The 20,938-nt window shown below is 32.5% G+C and overlaps 1 protein-coding gene and 1 long non-coding RNA gene across 4 annotated transcripts; one reads left to right on the forward strand and one right to left on the reverse strand.

Moving 5' to 3' along the window:
• Positions 1–6,758: 6,758 nt before the first annotated feature.
• On the reverse strand, positions 6,759–13,409 carry LOC106475972 (THAP domain-containing protein 1-like). 3 transcript variants are annotated; one of them, XR_002609041.1, is made up of 4 exons: positions 13,268–13,409; positions 12,406–12,537; positions 11,343–12,107; positions 6,759–8,306 (listed from the first exon to the last, which is right to left on the reverse strand). XR_002609041.1 is itself a non-coding variant. In XM_013936648.2 (3 exons), exons 1-3 carry the CDS (start codon positions 13,381–13,383, stop codon positions 11,957–11,959), a joined length of 399 nt encoding a protein of 132 aa, XP_013792102.1. In that variant the 5' UTR covers positions 13,384–13,409; the 3' UTR covers positions 8,538–11,956. The 3 variants fall into 3 exon arrangements, 1 of the variants encoding a protein (XP_013792102.1); XR_002609040.1 differs by having other exon boundaries at positions 11,229–12,107; XM_013936648.2 differs by lacking the exon at positions 6,759–8,306 and having other exon boundaries at positions 8,538–12,107.
• Positions 13,410–16,220: 2,811 nt separating this feature from the next.
• Positions 16,221–20,232, forward strand: LOC111083446. Its single transcript, XR_002609039.1, has 2 exons — positions 16,221–16,594; positions 20,108–20,232. It is a non-coding gene; the product is annotated as an uncharacterized LOC111083446 (long non-coding RNA).
• Positions 20,233–20,938: the final 706 nt, after the last annotated feature.

A 20,938-nucleotide genomic window follows, 5' to 3' on the forward strand; every position in this document is an offset into this window, starting at 1 on the left:
ATAGAATGATAGGTTTCTTTTTTGTGAATGTAAAACACTTAAATACACCATTTCGAATTACTAATGGTGTTCTGTTTTGAAAATAGCCATAGCCAAGGTTTAAACATGACTAGTTAGAGCAGGTTATAAATTATTGTTTGTGTTAAATTGTATGTTTGAGAGCTACAGAAATCTTCGATGACAAGATATCAGGTTAACTTGGTTAGGATTAGTAAGTAGAGTAAGTGATGTTCAAATATTCAGACTATTTAAATCCTTTTTGACTGTTACCACATTTATCATATTCAAAGAGTGTACGCGAATAAAAGATACTAAATTTATTGGATATAAATTGATCTCAACCAAGAATGTTGTTAAGAAATCTCATGATATCTATCCTGATAAAGGTAACGGTTGCATCAGTTTAAAGGGTAAGGTCCTGGATCACATACAATCATTGTTTTTGTTGTGTTTTTAATTGTTTATAGCCAGAAGTGGTGATTAATGCATTTGGCAAAATCAGGCATCAAAAGACAAATGTTGATGAATATCAATCACATTGAAATTGATTGAAAATATAAAATATTTTAATTCTAAGATGGAAATGAAGTAATATTTAATGTTTTTTTTAAAACATTGTCTCACAATTCAAATGAAATGATAAATCTAAACCAAATGACATAATTTTTTAAACCAGATCTGGATACCATTTAATAAGTTTCTTCTATGTTTCATACAACTTGATTAACCCTTCTACTGGGTAATTAGGTTTCACGTCAGTCGTCAATCAGTGTCATTTCTCCATTAAAAAGCAGTATATTTTGCTGTACTATGATATATAAGACATTGCATATATTGATGTTATGGCATCAATAACTTACCTAAATTATGAAAAAAAAAACACAGAGTAAATATGACAATCAGCTGATATTTCTGTGAGTGGGTGGCTTGGGTGCCTCATATTCTAGCTGAGGGATCATTTATACTTGTTTACCACTCACAATTCCAAATGTCAGCAATTACCTAAACACCATATGAAGATCCTTTCATCAACCTTGCTGAGCTAAGGGAGCCAAAACTACGCTTTATCTTATTATGTTATCTAATATCAGTACATAAACTTTATCGTATTATCTTATCTAATATCAGTACATAAACTTTATCGTATTATGTTATCTAATATCAGAATGTAAACTTTGTCGTATTGTGTTATCTAATATCAGAATGTAAACTTTGTCGTATTGTGTTTTCTAAAGGTTTTGTAAGACTAAAATTGTTTTTGAAGTTATCAGTTTTTTACATGCATTTCTGAACTCTTAAAATATTTTTTGTCATTTCTTAAGATTCTGAGTTTCTAGTTGACAGTTGCAGTCAGTAAGATATTGTACGTGTATATAAACTGCTTCTAGATCAAGAACAGTAGCAACTAGTTTGTTATTGCAGTACTCTGTGATTATATGTTTATACGTAGTTTTGTTAGACTATGTATTTATGATGTCATCTAAGTGAACACCTAGCAGGACTTTACCGTACTAGACTTGTATTGTATGTTGAACATTCTTTAATCAGAAGACCTTGTAGTACGGATGCTCAGTACATTGTTTAAAAGGTGTATTTTACAGGTCTGTTTCTGAAGGCAAATTTGTATATACAGGATGAGAAAACTTTGTACTAACATAATCTAAATGCATTGTTTGCCATCTAAGTTTAGAATAAGCTAAAAAATATAAAATGTATATTTTGAATTTTAAATTATTATTAAAATCAATATAAATCAAAATACTTTTTTGTTTATAACATCACAGCTCAAAGAAAACGTTTTTTGAAACATTTTCCTGTGTTACAGGTTTTCTTTGACCTGATGAGGGAAATTAGTAACCGAAAATTGGCTAAGAGTGAAATTAATCATGGTTCGAAGAAGCCTGGACGGCGGAAGAAGAAGTGTATCATCTTATAAAATTCCTTCAGCCTTTATTTTTTTATGTGCTGCTGCTCAAGTTAGGTTGTCAATTACATTGTAAAACAGAAAATATGCATGACTTTTGAATGTGTAAATGGGTATTTAATTTTCACGAAGTTTTACGTACAATGTTTACATAAGCGTTTTTACTGTAACTTGTTTTGTTGTTATTTCTAAATATTGACTTCAATCAAACTAACTTAAATGTCAACATGAAAATGTCAAGTATATGTATAGCAGTTTAATAACAGCATGTTGTTGTTGTTTTTTGTTTCTCTATATTTAAGTTAAGTGTTTTATTAAATAAAACATTACAGAATATGAAAATGAAACTAACTTATAGTACCATGTTGTCCATGAAAACTAAAACATCAAGTTTTTCTTGTCATTATTACAACCTTTTTATTCATACGGATCTTTTAAAATTTTGTAAACAGTTACCTGTAGGATTTAGACATTTTGTTGCATGTAATAAACAATACGAATCAGTGTTTTGAAACAGCTGATCGATTATTGGGTATTAATTTTAAGAGAGAAAGCTTTTATCAGTAAGCTTTAATAATCTTTCTCTCTGTATTAAACACCAACTTTAAATGAAGCAAGAGGATTTGTGTTTTGCTGTTGAGGTTATCACTAGGGTTGTCACCTGTTACATATTTTACACAACCATTCCTCATTCAACAGTAAAATGTAACATTCCATTTGACGTAAGAAAATAATGTGATTTGTTGCTTATTTTACATAAAATACATAACTGTTTTTTTTTAAAATCACAGTTTACGATTCGAAAGTTATGCTAGAAATAATTAAACATCAAGAAAAGTGTTCATTTTAAAGCTGTTCAGGTGGTAATACCAGTTGTTACAAGGCTATACTTGAGCGTAACCAGTTTCCGGTGATCAGGGCTGATGTTTTTTTTAACCAGATGTGCTTCTATTCTAGAACATACCTGAAAAGAACTTAACTATCGTAGCTGGTATTGATTTACAGTAAGGTAGAGAGTAGATGAAGATGATTAAGAATAACCCTAGTGTAACAGTTGCAAATTATATTAGTGGCCAAAAAAATTATCTTGTAATTAATGAGTATAAGTTAGGAAACCTCATTTTACTTTGTTTGAAAGTAGAATATTAGGGGTGTTATACATTGAATACTGTAAATTAGTCATTCTGTAACTGTTTGAAGTGACATTATTTCTCCAGTTACATCAAAACTTGAATTTAGCATTATAAAATTTTGTAAGAATTACTCTTCTGGTTGTTTTGTTTGTTCTTTCTACCATCACAACCAACTTTACAGGTTCTTTTTCATTAGTCTGACAAAAATGCTTACTTTAATATTTGTTTAATGTGTAAATACATCAAGTGGCTTAGTGATGGTTATTTTGGAGCTAGTTACTAGTTGGTTTTTTGTTACTTTTAAAGATGTTTTTACACATTAATACATCATTACCTACATCTGAGATTTCACGGCAAATGGAAAGGTAGCTTTTTTTTTGTTTGAATTTGGAGAAGGCTGAAAAAATCCAAATTTTTTTAGCTTCACATAAAAAAAAACTAAAAGATATCTTCAGCAAAACAAATGTATCCTTATCTGAGATTATAATAAAATGGTTATGATCCAGTTATTATTGTCTTCTATGATCACTAGTTGTCTTTACTTAAATATTTCAAGTTTCGATGCTGATGGATTAAGGTCGATATTCTAACACTGAATTTCATAGTTATAGTATGCAGATATAAAGTATAAAATAGTTAACATATTCAAGTCGGCCAATTTTTCTGTTATTGTATTGGTCAACTTGTTCATTATATGGATGTAATTAAACCTGCTAACGATGCCTCAATGGGTAATAAGTGTCCAAAAGGGACTGTTGAATCAAGAACTTTGACTGAAACATCAACAGCTAAAAAGTTAAGTGTGTTGGATCCTGCAAGTTGAGGAATTCTGAAATTTTGAGTAGGTAGTTTAAAATGGAGAAACTTTGCAATGATGTATCAGAGCTTACACACAATAAAGAAGTAAATGACAAGGTTTTTTTTTTAATTTTAAAGTATCATTGACTGAACAAGTGGAGCCAACACGACAACAGTAAAATAATTCATTGCTAAAGCTTTTGACACTGTAAAGTAGTGTAACAGTAAATAGCCGAGGATATATAGAAGTAATCAAAAATGCCCGAAGAAGTGATTTATAATTGCTGTTTTTATGTTTTATTAACAAAGATAAGTTTTATAACAGTTAAATGTATTTTTCAGTATACAGAAACAATGTTCAACTTTCATGTGTTTACTGTCAACAAATGGTAGTTGGCTGATAAGAAAGAGAAGCCTGGAAATGCCATCAATGGGCCCCAAGCTGTTTTAAATTTTCAACTGAACACATTACATTGTATAACTGTATTGTGTTCATCTGAATCAGTCTGCTGATGGAGATAGGCGACATAATAAAAAAGGGGGCAGATTTTCTTTGTTGCCGTGTGTATTTGTCACGTAGGAAAACAGTAAGGTTTCATATTTGTATCTTGTTAACACAAAAAATCTTTTAAAGATTGTTTACATCTAAGGAATCAAATTAAGTTTCTGATTTTAGTGTCTGTTCAAAGAAGAAGAAGAAGATGAGTGTAAAGTTTATCTTGGTAGTTCATCTTATAACTGCTCTTTTAATTTCACAGTAACAAAGGTAACTTATAATAAAAGTATCTTTAATCAACTTAAGCTCTAAGGTGTTGTTAATGTTGGTGTATTTCTCTGTTCATGAAGGATGTAATTAATATGAACTTTACTGTCACTGCCGAGTTGTTGCGAGTGTAAGCTGTGAGATTTATATCTCCTTTGAAGCCTTCTAAACAAAATCATTATCCTATGAGCACCATTAAACCTGGTTGATTAGCTGGATTTACTAATCGCTTGATCGTCGGGAACATTATAGATTATTCTACATAAGAATATTCTTTCCATTTTCAGCTCGTTTCAGGGTTTTCGAACTACCTTTTGTTTAATATATTAGACATCTTCAGGTACTACCCTTTGTTTAATATATTAGACATCTTCAGGTACTACCCTTTGTTTAATATGTTAGAAATCTTCAGGTACTACCCTTTGTTTAATATGTTAGACATCTTCAGGTACTACCCTTTGTTTAATATGTTAGACATCTTCAGGTACAACAATTTAAAATTAACTTTTATAATTCTAAACTATTGTATGTGAAAATGTAGCCATATAAAACATGTAAAAAACTGAAAATAGAATTAATACTGTTTTTTGGGTTTGTTCTTTCAAATTTTCACAAAACTATTCAAATCAAACAAAATAAGCTAATTTTTTGTTTTAAAAAATTGTCCTAAGTTTCATGTGATAAAACTGTAATGCTATTTGTCACGGTATGTGTGATAGATATTATACAATGAGGTGAAAATAAATCCATGCTGTTCCTCAAAAAACAAAGATAGTAGAACATTTACTACTTGGCAAGAAAACTTGTGATGATACTAGATGATATTTTTTGTAGAAATTAAAATAACTCATAAGTTGGAAATCAAAGTATAATAAGAAGTGTTAAATTCACAGTAATATTGAAAAAATCTTTCATCATCTCTATAAAAAATGTGAAAATTAAATATAAAAACACAAGATTTTAAGCAAGAAGTTCTTAATATGGATGGAAGTTTAGAAAAAATGCATTAAAATTATTACATGACAACAAGGGGCCTGTTAGGCCATCCACCAAACTGAACTTTAACCCTTTCACTGTGGCTGGGACGTATATTTTTCAGTTCACTGGAAAATATACGTCCCAGCTGCAGTGAGTGGGTTAAAAAACTTGTAAATCAAATACTTACCAAGTCTTCCCTTAAATTTACTGCATCCACAACATCTGAAGGCCAACTACCCTGTTAGGAAAATAAAGCTATCTTTACATTTGTGCCCCCTAGTCCTACCATTCTCACCGATAAGTATATAAAAAGATTATGCATCAGTGCTCTCAATTCGCTTAAACACCTCAATCAGATTGTGCTTATAACTCCGTATTTCAAGATATAATTTCAGAGATCTTAACCTTTTATGACACACTTTCCATCCCAGGTATCATCCTAATAATGAAATTATAACCTCTGTAGACTTAAATCCAATATTTCTGTAAATACAACTTAAAATCCTAGCAACAGTGTACTGCTTGGATGGCTTGAGACTGGTCAACAAAAACCTCAAAATACTTTTCCTTCATAACTTTGTTAAGGTTATTTCCATCAAAATTATACTTACTGATTTAAATTATGATAACCTACATATATAAGCTTGCATTTATTATAATTAAGAGCCATCTATACAGAATGAAAGAAACTAGAAATGCAAGTGTTGATAAATCAATAAACCAAACAACTAATAGCTTACTGTACTAGAGCTATTCAGAATTAAATGTAAGCCCTATTCATGTGAATACATTAACAACCTAATGGTAATCACATACTGTTAGGCTGTTATTAGTAATTTCTTACACGCATGGTTAAATGAACAAGTTATTCAACAGTAAAAAAATAATTAACATTAACTTCCCTCAACTTTTTTATTAAAGCAATATTACCCTAACTAAGACTGGTTACATTTGTTGCTGATAATAAGTAAGCAATATACTAAGTTAAAGCTGTGCTATTATTTAGACATACAGGGTAAACGCAAACAACAGACATCACATGGTTTGATATGTAACCAATCCACTTTTTGAGTGCCTGCATCACTCATCACACGACTACCAAGCTTCCAGGTCCAAACACAAGGCCTGTGCTGCAGTGTTAGTCTGGAACCTGTAACGTTTGTCATTATTTTAGTGATTATTCTGAATGTGTCAAGAAAGCACTTGCTTATGAGTCTCGAAAGAGTACAGAGTGTACAACTTCAGCCAGGAGGTTTCATTACAAGGACGATACAAGTCTCCATGAAGAAGAGCTATGTTTCAGTGTACTAATTAATGTCACTGTGTTAGGAGCCCTAAGAAAAGTTTAGTAAAGAAAATGTTGAAGTAGGCTCCTGCAAGCTGAATGAGCCAAAGCCTGTATTAATATTAGTAACAATATACATTTTATCTTGTATACACTACCTAATGTTAACTGTACTACTAGTAGTTTTGAGATCAGCATCTCAGCCCTACTGCATATAAATATAATGTTAAATTTTGTGATTTGCCTTTGGAATTTAAAGCAGTTTCTCACCACATTACTACAAATATTGAAATATATTGTATTTTGCATAGTTTTTGAATTTTTGTAATGATGAATTGACAAAAAATAACTTTATTATAGTTTATACACAGTAGAGCCGAGATGCTAATCTAGTGTGTACATTTTTAGTTTGGATGTCCAACATAAGAGAAATAAAAATAAATTTTATTAGACTTAATATAAGGAAAGTGAATATGAACAGTGCTTACTCCTAGTGCTCAATAAGTCTCAAGAAAGTCTAGTTGTACGTTATTTAAACTTTAATTGTGATATCTAGTAGTGGACAGTTGTCAAATATTCAGTGTTTATAACAAAGACAGAGGACTTTGTATGTATGTGTGTATACCTAGAATAGTGCATTGTAAATTCATATTGATGGTCGTTTTTCACTGGTCGTATGTCAAGGTAATGTATAAAAACGGAAGTGATCATAGTGTAGTAACATCATGATATCTTGCATCCACATTTTTCACTGGTCGTATGTCAAGGTAATGTATAAAAACGGAAGTGATCATAGTGTAGTAACATCATGATATCTTGCATCCACTTACTTTAACCTCTTCCATTTATGTTTCTTACGGGTTCAAGATGAGAACCAGATTGTTAAATTGCCACATTACTGATTTGGGTCGAGAAAAATGTCACACAAACAGATGTTGAATGTCAGCAGAGCCATCCCAAGAGAAGAAAGTATGAGGAAACTCTTCCAAAACGACTATTAGAAGTACCTCGTGGTAGGAGCAATGGTAAAAATTGATAACATTTATTGAGATCATCTTAATATGGTGTAAAACTTTCCTTGGTAAAGTTATTAATTTGTATATTTATTCATATTCACACATTTTTTATATGACATCCATCTAAGTAATTGTGTATGAATGAGTTTTGATATTTCTGTATTACCACTTTACTGTGGATCTGTTTGATAGGTAGAACTTTAGTTTTTTTACACAATTTATTATCTTATTTCCAAGTTCATGAAAACCCACATTTCATATTGTAATTTGCATATTTTAGCTGCAATAACAAGGCTTGTTCAAGGAGAGGACATCTTCTGGATGCAACTAAGGTTATCCTCACTCGGAAGATTTTCAGGCTTGGAGTGGATTCTTTCTCCAGAGCCACAGCTGGTAATAAGTGCTTTTACTGAAAGATTTAAAAAAAAATGTTTATGAATCAAACAATATTTTGTGAAATAAATATAATGGTAAGAAGTAGATATTTACATAACATTAAAATTATATATATATATATATATATTACATGAATGTAACTTTTTCAGAAAAAAATCTGCTGTAAAAAGTGTTTATTATGTCGAATAAAAAGATGTCTATAAATCATTCTTTTTCAAATTAAAATCTACATTATTAGTCTTTCTTTATACTACGTAGGAAAAATATATAAAAAATGGTGAGTACGAGCGAGTCTTATAGTTGTATCTAGACTGAGAGAATCATCATTGAAAGGGCAACCATTGGACAATGCAGTAATCCTTTCTGGTGAACAGTCGTTTCATTTATTATCAACAAAACTTTATGTTTATGTTACATTGTAGTTATTTATGTACAAAATGATTTTATTTTGTACAGGTTATAGAATGAAATACAGAATTAACTGTCTCATTATAAATATTGGTATAATTAAAAATAAAGAAATTATAAAATATCAGTTAGGTGACTGAATACAATTCTCTCTCCCACCGAGATTTGCTTATAAGCAAAATCACCTCACGTCGTGTAATATTGGATCAGTTCTTGGAGTCATAAGAGGAGGTTCCATTTCATCATTCCTTTAGAAAATGTTGGATATGAATCTACAGAAAGAGCTACAGTAATTTTATTGTATTAAATATGGTAGTAGTAAAAAGGGATGAAGTTATTGTACTTAAATGAAGTTTGTAAATAAAGCTGACGGACAGTTCGGATTTACAAGTACATAGCAAATTAATGAATATTATGCTGTATATTTACTAGGCTATAAGGAATAGGGGTTTTGCATTAAGAGTTTAAGTTAAGCAATATATTTGAAACCGAATGTTATGAAACACCATTACAAAAGTGTCAGGTCTGTAAAAATAACAAAATTGAAGATTCAATTATTAGTACAGTATAATACAGTTGACATAGCCTTTTACAACAAAGTTGCCACATCTTGTTTTTGTCGATAAAAATATTCAATCCAATAGAATATTTATTGTATTGCTATAAATTTCATCTCCTGGTGACAAGATGATCAGGACAGTGCAATTATATTTTTAATCTAGGCTATCTAGTGAGGAATGATTCATGAAGAAACAGCATTAGCAAAATATACTGGTAATGCAGTGAGACCCATTGGTATATTTATCATGAAAAGTGGACAGTTGGGTGTCTCACTAGATGGCCAAGTTACCAGGGACCACTTACTGGAGATGAAGTGTCTATAGAATGAAAGGACCACACCTCTAGTTCAAGTGGCAACCTTGAAAAAATACTTCTTATATGTAGATGAAGTGACTGGTGCCCGTCATATTACAGAAGTTATCAAATGTGACATCTTTGCGTGAACACCAACAGAGCAGTTACTTCTGTACATTCAAAGACATCCTTTGTTGGCTTCTAACATACCATTTATAGAAGATTTTCACAAAAATATTTTTTTTTCCAAGTGTGTTCAAACAGTGTAACGACAGTTAATACTTAGTGCGACTTAAATCGACCTTTGAATTACATCAGGGAATGTTTGTAGTAATTAATACTGATAACAAAAAAAAATAGCATTGGTAATAAAACAAATACTATTAACTCCAATATTTGATACCACATTAGAAAAATATGATAATTGAGTGTCTTTTAAATGTTGAAATTCTGTCAGCAAAAATCAGAAATGTGAGCCATGAAATTTTAAAATGAGGTAGTGAGAATGGATGGAAGGCAAAAGGTGGAAGACTTTCAAAATGTCGTCCTATTTACTCGTGTCGCTACAACAGGCAGTTGTTGTCTATTCTACAAGGTTTCATCATGAATACTCTGCCTAAACAAGCTATCAAAGAATACTGTTTTTATTCTACACATATTTTTGATAAAATATAGAAAACAGGGTCCTTATAAAAATTATTTTGGAGAAACAATATTATGTGTTTGGTGTAACACTTCACCAGACACCATCAGGTATAAATAATACAATGAATTAACTGGAAATCAAAGAAACATCAAAAAGTAGTGGAATACCTATATTAATGTTTGATATTGCTTTATAATTTCTAAAAAAAGGTAATCGTGATATTGTTTGATCACTTTAAAGGTAAGTTGTAAAGAAGTAACAAAAACTATCTTACCCACTTTCAGGGAACTATAAACCATTGTTAACTTCAACCAATCAAATATCAATATACCTTTCTGTTTTCTTGATTAATAATTTACTTACTGTAGTTGATATGTTTGATGAACTTGAAGAAATTTTGGTATTTTATAAATATTACTCTGTTTAAAGAAATTAACAAGTTTCTTTATTTCTAAGTTATTAAAATAATTCTCCCCCTATTTTTTTATATCACCAGTTAATCTTTGTTTTCTTCACTTATATTTAGGCATAATATCTTAATTGTAAGTGTAATAAAAAGCAAAATACACAAGTTCTTTACATTTGGTATAACTGAAAATGTGAAATTGATATTGCTTATATAGTTTAGTTTTACTCATAATATATAGAACAGTCTTACTACTTAAATATAATCATGCAGCTTTGTAGATGTCTCTAGCAGTCTAAAAAAAAATAAATAAAAAATGAAATACAGTTTAGTGGTTTTCAAACATACTTTTAGATACCTAAAATTAATATTATAATATATTAGAAATTAACAAGAAATTTAAGAATAGTATCATAATACTGAAGGTATGGATGAAGTTAAAAAATACGTTTACATTCCCTCATATTTATCGTATTATCAAAATGTGTTGTTTTTTTTTCAATGTCACATATAGTAGGGGTGTGTGCAAGTTTGCTAAGCACACACGAATTTTTAATATTGTATTACCATTCTTTTTATACTGGTAAGGTATAAGGTTAATAATTCTGAAACTTCTCAACCTCTGTATGGATCTTTCAACGTATATCCTTGCTGATGAAATTAGTTTATTGTTCAGGGTTGTTCTTTGGTGAACTGACCATTCACAAGAAAAGATGTAATATTTAGTTAATAACCTCTTGTAACAAGTTCCAAATTGTAAATCCTTTGTCTGCCAATATCATATCTTCTACTTCTAATTGATCTAAGATACCACACTCGAAGGTGATTGCTTTGTCAGAGAGACTACCACTGTAAAGTTCACTGGCACAAGTGATGACCCTATTAGGTGCCACTCAAGGCTTTTAGGGTTGTTCTTCCTCTATAGTTGCTAACTAGACTTTGAATCAAGTTCCTCAGTGTGATCTACTGTAACTTCTGTACAGTCCAATAATTTGGAGAAGGAGGAAAACATGCAATTTTACTCATCATACCAATATACAGTAATTGATACAGGGCACTAATAATGGTAATGAATACATTTGTCACAGTAGTTGTACTACAGTTGAATCTTGTGGCTAAATCAACATGTCCTAGACTGAGTTTCAGTTTCATCAAAGCTCACAGCTTCACAGGAACTATGCTATTGTAAAGTAACCTCTGGAGTAGATCAGATAGTAATCTTACACTTGTTGAATCTGGTAAACTGATGTTATAGTACACTTGGTCATGTTCCATCTGTCAAAATGAAAAGGTTTTTGTTTCTGCAATTCCAGTTCCTTTTTGGATTTTAGGCCTCAAGAAAATCACTTTATATTTCAAATGACACTGAGCTAGTTGGAGAACTTCTGGTGTCCTCTTGAACTGAAGCAGCAACACTGGCTAAAAGCATAAGAGGATTGTCCAGAGGTCCTTGTCCACCATAGATGTCCTTAGCTAATTTTTTCAGTTTCCTCTTTTTCCTTTGAAAAGAAGAAAAATATATACAATCAGACTTAAGTTCATATTTTTAATTGTTTACTGTGCAATATCTGCTTGCTCATCAGTTGCTGGATGTTTAGTGTTAGCTAATATTGTGTGTCTACACTTCCACATTTTACACATATGAGTTACTGAGTAATTACACAAATATGAGTAATTTCTTTTCAATTTTATGTATGATGATCCATAACATTGATAATCTTAACACTGGAAATAATGAACCTATACCTACATAAATATGTTAAGTGACTTTTAAAGAGACTTCTCAGATAAATTTACCTTTTCTCTGGAACTGTGTAGATGAAAGAGTTTTTCTCATTCCATTTGAATTTACTGGGTCCTGCAGATTTTCCATCGGGAAAGTGCCAACTACAAACTCTGCTGTTACAAGTTGGTGTGAAATCTTTGCGTCTATATATAAAAAAAAAGCTAAGATAGTTGGAAAATTCTCTGTTACCATTATTTACTTTTACACATGCACAGCGTCCTCCATGTGTACAACTTTAACTATACAAATTACAATGATTACTAGAAGCACCAGACCTGATGTCAGTTGGATTTGTAAAACGGATAGATTTATATTTAAAAGTTTTAGTTAGCATTGTATTTAAACAAATGAAGCTTACACGCATTCATTAATCATTTGATATTACTACTGTTACTAGTAACAGTAAGTTACTAACACTAGTGTCAGACGATAATGCCCAACTAAGTATAGGCCTAACACTATATTATAAACTGTCTCACTGTAAACAGTACCAGTATCGGGTCCTATCTTGGTATTGTTTATCATATCTAATCTAGTCCCTCCACCTACGCTACAGTATAGCACGCTAGTTGTTTTTTCGAATTGCCATTGCAGTCATTTGTCGACACGATATAATTCACAATTGATGCGTATAATATCAACAAACTACGTTTGATATGACCATTTGTACGTACACGAAATATGAAATGAATTATTATTTTCTTTCCAATTGAATACCTTCCGCGAACACTGTCTAGACTGTGTCACATAGGTGGACTGTACTGTAGTTTTGTACGTAGTGTGGAGAGACATTGTTAGTGTTAGTGATACTGTTACAAAGACGTTCTCAGTTTATTTTTAGTTGGTTATCTAAAAGTAAAGCATAATTTATACCTGATTGCTTGCAGCCAGTGCTTCTTCTCTTTATCGTCAGCTGGAAATCTGTAGAAAGATAGTTCAGGGTTTAATTCCGATCGATTTGTACACATTGGCACACAACACTGAGGCATAATTACAAATGGCGGTTTCCGTATGTTTGGACCCGGAAGCAGGAAATCGTATGACCGATACGTCACACTTAACAACCAGATAGCCACGAGGTCATCCACTGCGTTCGCGCCAATGGAAATAATAACTAATATTTTGATTACTCGGATACTTGGATTATCTGAATACAGTAAAAATCTCAAATAATAATGAAAATATTTTCATTGCTTGAATAATTAAGTTTATAAGCTTACGACGCTAAAATTCGGGTTTCGATACCCGTGTTGAGCAGAGCACAGATAGTTATTGTGTAGCTTTGCACTTAACAGCAACCAAAATTTGGATAGTTATAGTAGGAAATACTAATTTCGATTAGTTGATTATTTTTGTGATATAATCATAATTTTGATTTATCGATTACTTTACACTAAACAAATAAATGTTCATAGGTAGGTAATCGAGTTAACCGCCCAGCTCTATGACCAATGTGTTTATCCATAGTTAACAACAACAGAAGCAAAACTTACTACAGCTGTTTATGTAACTAACATCAAGTCTATTATAACGTTTATTCCAGATTAACAAAAACTTTAAAGTACGTAAACAGAAGGGGCACAAACTGCTCTGGTTTAACCCACAGACTCTACAGGATGCAATAGCATGGCCAATCGGATAATTCGAGTTTCCTTCACAACCGAATAAAAGAAGTATAGTCTTTCAAACATCATTATTTTCCAATCTAACCCGAAAGTGCACTCAGTTCCAATGTGATATAATTGCACACATTCAGTCATTTTTTTTTTAGACTGAGACCCATTCATAGCTGAGCTGCGCCAACATTTTTACCTGCCTACCTGAGCCGAGTTCAAGATTCAAAAAAGGGTCTGAAAACTTGGGTGTTTTCACAAATGGCTTGTGCTACTTTCATGATAAAGCTTACCGTATAATGGTATTTGTAGATTGTGAGGGTGTCCTTATTGACATGCACATTGAGAGGCTCCCATGTAAGACCAAGAGACATCACCTGGGAGAGGGATATGAGAGTGCTCATGGCAATGAAACGATCACTCGAAAAGTCACAAGAGAAGGCTAAACTCCCCTTCTAAACAAATGCCACCATGCTCAAGCCAGTACTTCTTATTGAGTTCAACCCTTGACATAAGCCACGCTGCATTCAAGTCATCTCAGTACTGTGGCACAAATAGGCTGGATTCTGATGAACATGCAGGGTTGTCCATGCCCTCCTATGATGCTTGTGCCACAGTCAATGTTTCTGCTCACGTATCACTTTGGAAAGGAGGACCAGAACATCTGCTTTGATTGTGGGCTGTAGGTGCATTTCCAAGCTAGCTGCACATATCTTGCTCGTCAGCAAGATAGAGAGAAGCTCTATCTCAACACTTTTCTTAGCCACCGCGAACAATCCACCATCTACAATCTTGGTTGAAAAAAAGAAAAAAAACATTTCATGTGTACTGGAACAATATATCACAAAATTGCTGGAGCGGCCACAGCGTACCCTCTAGGGCCATAGATAACGACCATATTATATTTAATTGCAAACAATATGACATGATTGATAAAGAGGCTATGAGGTCCCTACTAGGACCAACCCTGTAGCTAATACTTTTGTTAGTTATCAAGAACAGCCTTAGTAGAAATGACTAGACGAAAACATATGCGTCGAAAGCAATATGTGTGAGATAGTTGTTGAATCGCGCAAAGCTACTTGAGGGCTGCATGCACTGACGGTCCATGATTTTGAAGTGATAAACTAGAAGAAAGGCACCTTGTTAACACCACCAACTATTGGAATTGTCGTTTTCTAATAAATAGTTGGATTAACTGTCATTTATAATGCTCCAATGACTGAGAGGGCAATAATGTTCGGCGACTGGTTTGAATCCCACGACTCGCACATTATGAATCAAGTGCCTTTACTACCTTGTCATGCCATGTCGCAGGGGAGAGAAAATAAAGTTACAAATGAATTGAACTTCCTAGAAATTTGCCTGAAAATGAAAATTGTGTTCAGGAGAATTCATCTCTGGAACACTTTTCCAACTACAGTGATAACTTGGAAGTGTTTTGATGCAGCGGGTAGCCTACATATTATGGAGTTTAGAGGAACAAAACACAAACGAAATTAACGTTAAAGTAAGGAGCTTAATGATCAATTTACAATACCTTCTATTTGTATTTTAATCTCTGTGTGTTATGTTTTTTTATTTTTTTGTAATCAATTTATTTTAGAATCACCATCTGTTATAGTAAGTCATTCGTTTAAAACAAAAACACTACTGAATTTGGGGAATCGTAAACCTATCGAAGTTTATGAGATGCCGAAGTGGATGCTGGCTCCCTCAAAATGGCTATGAGGAGGCCCAGGCTTTCTGAGAATGACGACTTTGGTGTAATGACACATTTTTCTTGACTTATTGTGATATGTAAAAATCGTTCTTACTTTTGCTTTAACCGAGTTTTTCTGTGAAATAGATTCCCCATTTTTGTTCGTTAGAGGCTCCGTTGCTGCTTAAATAAACCAATAACTAAACGTAAAATGTCAAATTACGATATTAAGTGATAAACTTAAAAGATGCGGAATAAACGGTATTTTATAAATATAATGTAATACAGGCTATCATGACAATAATGTACTTGAATTTGTTGACGTTGCTTTTTCTTAGTGCAAAGCTATAGAAAGGGCTACACTAAGTCTGTACTCGTACCGCTGTTCCAAGTGAGGATACTTTGTTTTGGCCTTCTTTCTCAGAGGGGATGTTATTATTATTCAGCTTGTTTTTTCGAGATGTTCAGGTGTGTGTGTATTAATTTTCTCTTCATCCCTTCTGATAGGACTGTCAGGCTAAAAAGAAAAAAAAAAAGTTGAGATGTCGAATTATGTGGTGGTGATGCTGCTACCAGCGAAGTAACTTTTTTTTCTTTGCCAGCCGTTAAGTAGGTCAGAAACGCTAGGTTATTTGTTATTTTGTAAGGTGAAAACAATTGGGAAGTGTGATAATGGTACGTTCATCACTTTCCTTTTGTGATCATCATTAGTTTTTGTCGGAGGCATTATTTATTTTGCATACTCTTTGTTTTTCTGTGAAATTAAAGTGTAGAAAATAAATTAACATTGTTGATTTCATGGTTTACTGTTAGTGTTAAGGTTTTTTGTGAACTGACTGACTCGGTGACTATGTCATTATCAGTGTATGGTGTAACACTATAAGTGTAAGTATTACTATTAATAATAATAATATTTCAGCTATACACTTAGTATTTTTAGACTGTTTGGGGCTATATTTTTGTAACAATGTACCGTTTTGAAAGTGCTAACATCCGAACATTAGCTACGATATTAAGTAGTACTGAGTACTGCTAGTTTAAAAGATTAGCAACAAAATGAAGTTTTAATTTTAATTCTTACACAAGTTGTAGTCTCAAAAGATTATACTTTCTTAAACATTGATATATATCTAAAAGTATGAGAGTATTAATCTGATTATGCCAAGAGGTGTGAATATTATTTGTTAGGTACTCGAATTTTAAGGGCCTGTAGTCATATATGATATAGGTACATGGATGGGTACTTTTCTTTAAAGGGAGTGTTCAAGGCTGACGAGGAATAGGTAAATGAACCAGAAGGGAAACTGTCTTGTTAAAAAATATTCAAGGTTATGCCTAACTTAACATTAATATTTCTTGCAGTGGTGTATGTATGCCCCCGCAATTGCAAGGGAGCCCGAGGCTGACAGACTTAAGAATTGTGGACAAGAGAAATAAATGTAAGGGCACCACTGATCTCTTGGTAGGATTCTGTGACATATTAAATAAAAAAGTCACTTGCTAAACCTTAATATGCAGCCAATCTTTTGAAATTTGCTGCAGAACATTTTGCTGACTGTATAGGAGAGAGAATATGATATACTTTTTCAAGATGGAGGCAAATTACTGCCTTACAAGCTTAGGTTGGAGAAAAGTTAGAGAAATTATTACACCACTTCTTAATATACTCAGAATATTGCACCAACTGTCCCATTGACTTATATTTCTACAGAACATGGTGGAAGCTGTTGAATATTTGATTATATAACGTTAAATTATTAGCATATTATAATAACTTGGGCAGAACACAGCTCCTATTGGTATGTTTACACATAACACTAACAGTATAAGCATGAGTGAAAGTAACAAAAATACTTACAAAGGCTAAATTAGTTAATTTTGAAAGCTAACTGAACCATTATCCAGTTTCTCTTTGAAGAACATATATTGTTTGATAACTAATATGGAACTTTTTGTTGGTTGTGGAGAGGGAAGGTGTGTTTAAATGTTAATATTTTTTTAGCATTGGGGTATTTTAAATAAAAAATTTTACTTTACGCTGTGTGCATGTTATTATAAAGCTCGTGTATCTATATACTAGATCAGGTGTTAGTTTAAAAAAGTTTATGGCTTGCAATGTAATGGTATTAAATAATAACTCTTCGTACTGCCTCCCAGTGGCAAAGTGGTAGATTTATACCACTAGAAACGAGGTTTTGATACTCATGGTGGGCAAAGCACAGATAGCCCATTGTGTAGTTTTGTGCATGATTGCAAACAAACTAACATCTTCATATTGTGGATAACACTGTTTATTGTTGGCTTTGTGCAGCCAGGGGGAAGCAGATTCTGTACTTCCATTTCTCGAGGTATTTCATTTTGGTTAGTCTTTCTTTTTCAGTAAGTATATTCTATTTTTACTGGCTTTTAAAAAAAAATATATATGTTTATGGTATGGCTTTAGTAAGTTATTACCATTTTTATGATCGGGGAAGAAAAAAAAAGATTTTTCAACTATCTGAGGTTTAATTAAATTATTATTTAAAAAAAAGACATAATAGAAAAACAAAACGTCATTATAAAAGACTTATTATCCATTGGGGTTATTCAGGTATAGGTAAAATTTACCCAAGTAAGCAAGAAAAAACAAGGTGACAAAGGCTGTTTGACCCATAAAAATCAATTTTCACAAACCTGAAAAACTAGCAAATCATTGGAACACGTCCATATATCTATCCGGCAGAAGCTTAAGAATATTTCAAACTAATTTTTCACATGCTTAACCTAACCATTCATCGTGTATGTAGCTGGAATTGAAAAATAATTTTGCAAAAAAAAGTTTGTGCATAGGACCTATTAATCCTCAGAAATTTTTAATTCCAATATCATAATATTAAAATCACTCAAAAATGAACTATCCATATGGAAATTGGCCAAATCCTAACAGTTATCTATCACCTCTAATTTTGTTTTACTCTAGAGAAAACAGATCTAAAGTTTTAAATCTCCTTGTTACTTAATTTTGTTAAATCGGGTATCATTCTGATCTCTGCATGCTTTCCCATATGTTGGAATTTTTACGGGAGTCAACAGTAGTGCACCAAATGACATAAAACTATAAATATTTATAATTAATCAATCAATGTAAGTTATTTGCAAAGTTAAAAACCAGCAATTGAATGGATTAATCAGTTTTCTTTCTTGGCCATCCCTACAAGGAAGGTATTAGCTGAATTTCCTAGTGGCATGAAATTTCTGAGTAGAACTGTACTGTAAGAGGTGGTCATGTAACTCAACAAGCTCTGTAAGAGGTGGTCATGTAACTCAACAAGCTCTATAAGAGGTGGTCATGTAACTCAACAAGCTCTGTAAGAGGTCGTGTAACTCAACAAGCTCTGTAAGAGGTGGTCATGTAACTCAACAAGCTCTGTAAGAGGTGGTCATGTAACTCAACAAGCTCTATAAGAGGTGGTCATGTAACTCAACAAGCTCTGTAAGAGGTGGTCATGTAACTGAACAAGCTCTGTAATAGGTCAAATAACCCAATATGTTTTATAAGGGGTCATGTAAACCAACAAGCTTTGTAATAGGTCAAATAACCCAATAAGTTTTATAAGGGGTCATGTAACCCAACAAGCTTTGTAAGAGGTCATGTAAACCAACAAGCTTTGTAAGAGGTCAAATAACCCAATACATTTTATAACGGGTCATGTAACCAAACAAGCTTTGTAAGAACTTGGGTAACCCAACAAGCTTTGTAAGAAGTTGATTAACATCGACAAATTTGGTAAGAGGTTGGGAAACTCAATAAGCTTTGTAAGAGGTTGGGTAACTCAACAAACTTTGTAAGAGGACCTGTAACTCAACAAACTTTGTAAGAGGTCATGTAACCCAACAAGCTTTGTAGGAGGTCTTGTAACCCAACAAGCTTTATAAGAGGTCCTGTAACCCAACAAGCTTTATAAGAGGTCCTGTAACCCAACAAACTTTATAAGAGGTCCTGTAACCCAAAAAGCTTTGTAAGAGGTCCTGTAACTCAATAAGCTTTGTAAGAGGTCCTGTATCTCAACAAGTTTCAAAAGAGGTAGAGTAACCCAACAGGCTTTGTAGGAGGTTGAATAGCTCAACTCAAGGTACATGAAAAAGTTCAAGGGTGGAATCCCCTCCATCCTGATTGATTTTAGTTCTAGTATCTCTAGGAACTATCGAGTACTATCAGTTTTTTGTTAAACCTAATTTAGAGGAGAAATGATAAAGTTTTAGATAAATTATGCACCCAACTATCTAGCTGGTGTGGTGTGCACTTCTAATGATTAAACACTAATTGGTTGATTTTTTTTGTAACTTTTGAGATATTATTTAGAGTTGTAGGTACTGTTCTGTTATACATTTCTACCTATAAATCTCTATTTTGAACAGTTGAAGAACCCAATAGGAGGAGAGAATTGTGGACTTATGCTTTTTTGGTCAGAAAATCCTGAAAGAAGAGCCAATCAACAAACCTCCAAAAGCAATGCCTGTCTTAAGAGGAATGACAGGCATTACAAAAAAAATAGAAGATAGATCCATAGAAGAAGACAGTCAGAAGGCCACTTCAAACACTAGCCATCTGGTTCAGTCTTTGTCAGTGGTAGAACCTCAGTATCATGCCTCAACTGGACTGTTAAAAGGTATTTTAAGTATATATATATATTGTACATGATAAGAATGGATAAATGTGTATGGATCACATTTGGAGTATTGCATTCAGTCTTGAATTCCTTACATTAGGAAGGACATTGAATTGTTGGAAAGGGTTCAGAAGAGGGTGCTAATAGGATGAAACCTGGGATGGAAGGGTTGTCACATGAGGATAGGATAATATCTCTGAAAATTTCTATGGAAAAAAGAAGAGTTAGGGGGGATGTGATTGAGGTGAAGGTTGTTAAGGGGAATTGATAGTGTTGATGCATCATATGTTTATCGTACTTAATGGTGAGACCATAGTTACTATAGGCATCATTTCATAAATAGCCCATAACAGTTACTATAGGCATCATTTCATAAATAGCCCATAAAAGTTAGTACAGGCATCATTTCATAAATAACACATAACAGTTAGTACAGGCATCATTTCATAAATAACACATAACAGTTACTATGCATTATTATATGAAGATGACTCCTACTCAGACAAAAGTTATATTTGTCTCTCCTTATGGGCTATTTATGAAATGACATAACAGTTACTATAGGCACATCATTTCATAA

The sequence above is a fragment of the Limulus polyphemus genome, unplaced genomic scaffold, assembly GCF_000517525.1.
Source record: "Limulus polyphemus unplaced genomic scaffold, Limulus_polyphemus-2.1.2 Scaffold9541, whole genome shotgun sequence".
In the NCBI taxonomy this organism is placed as follows: Eukaryota; Metazoa; Arthropoda; class Merostomata; order Xiphosura; family Limulidae; genus Limulus; species Limulus polyphemus.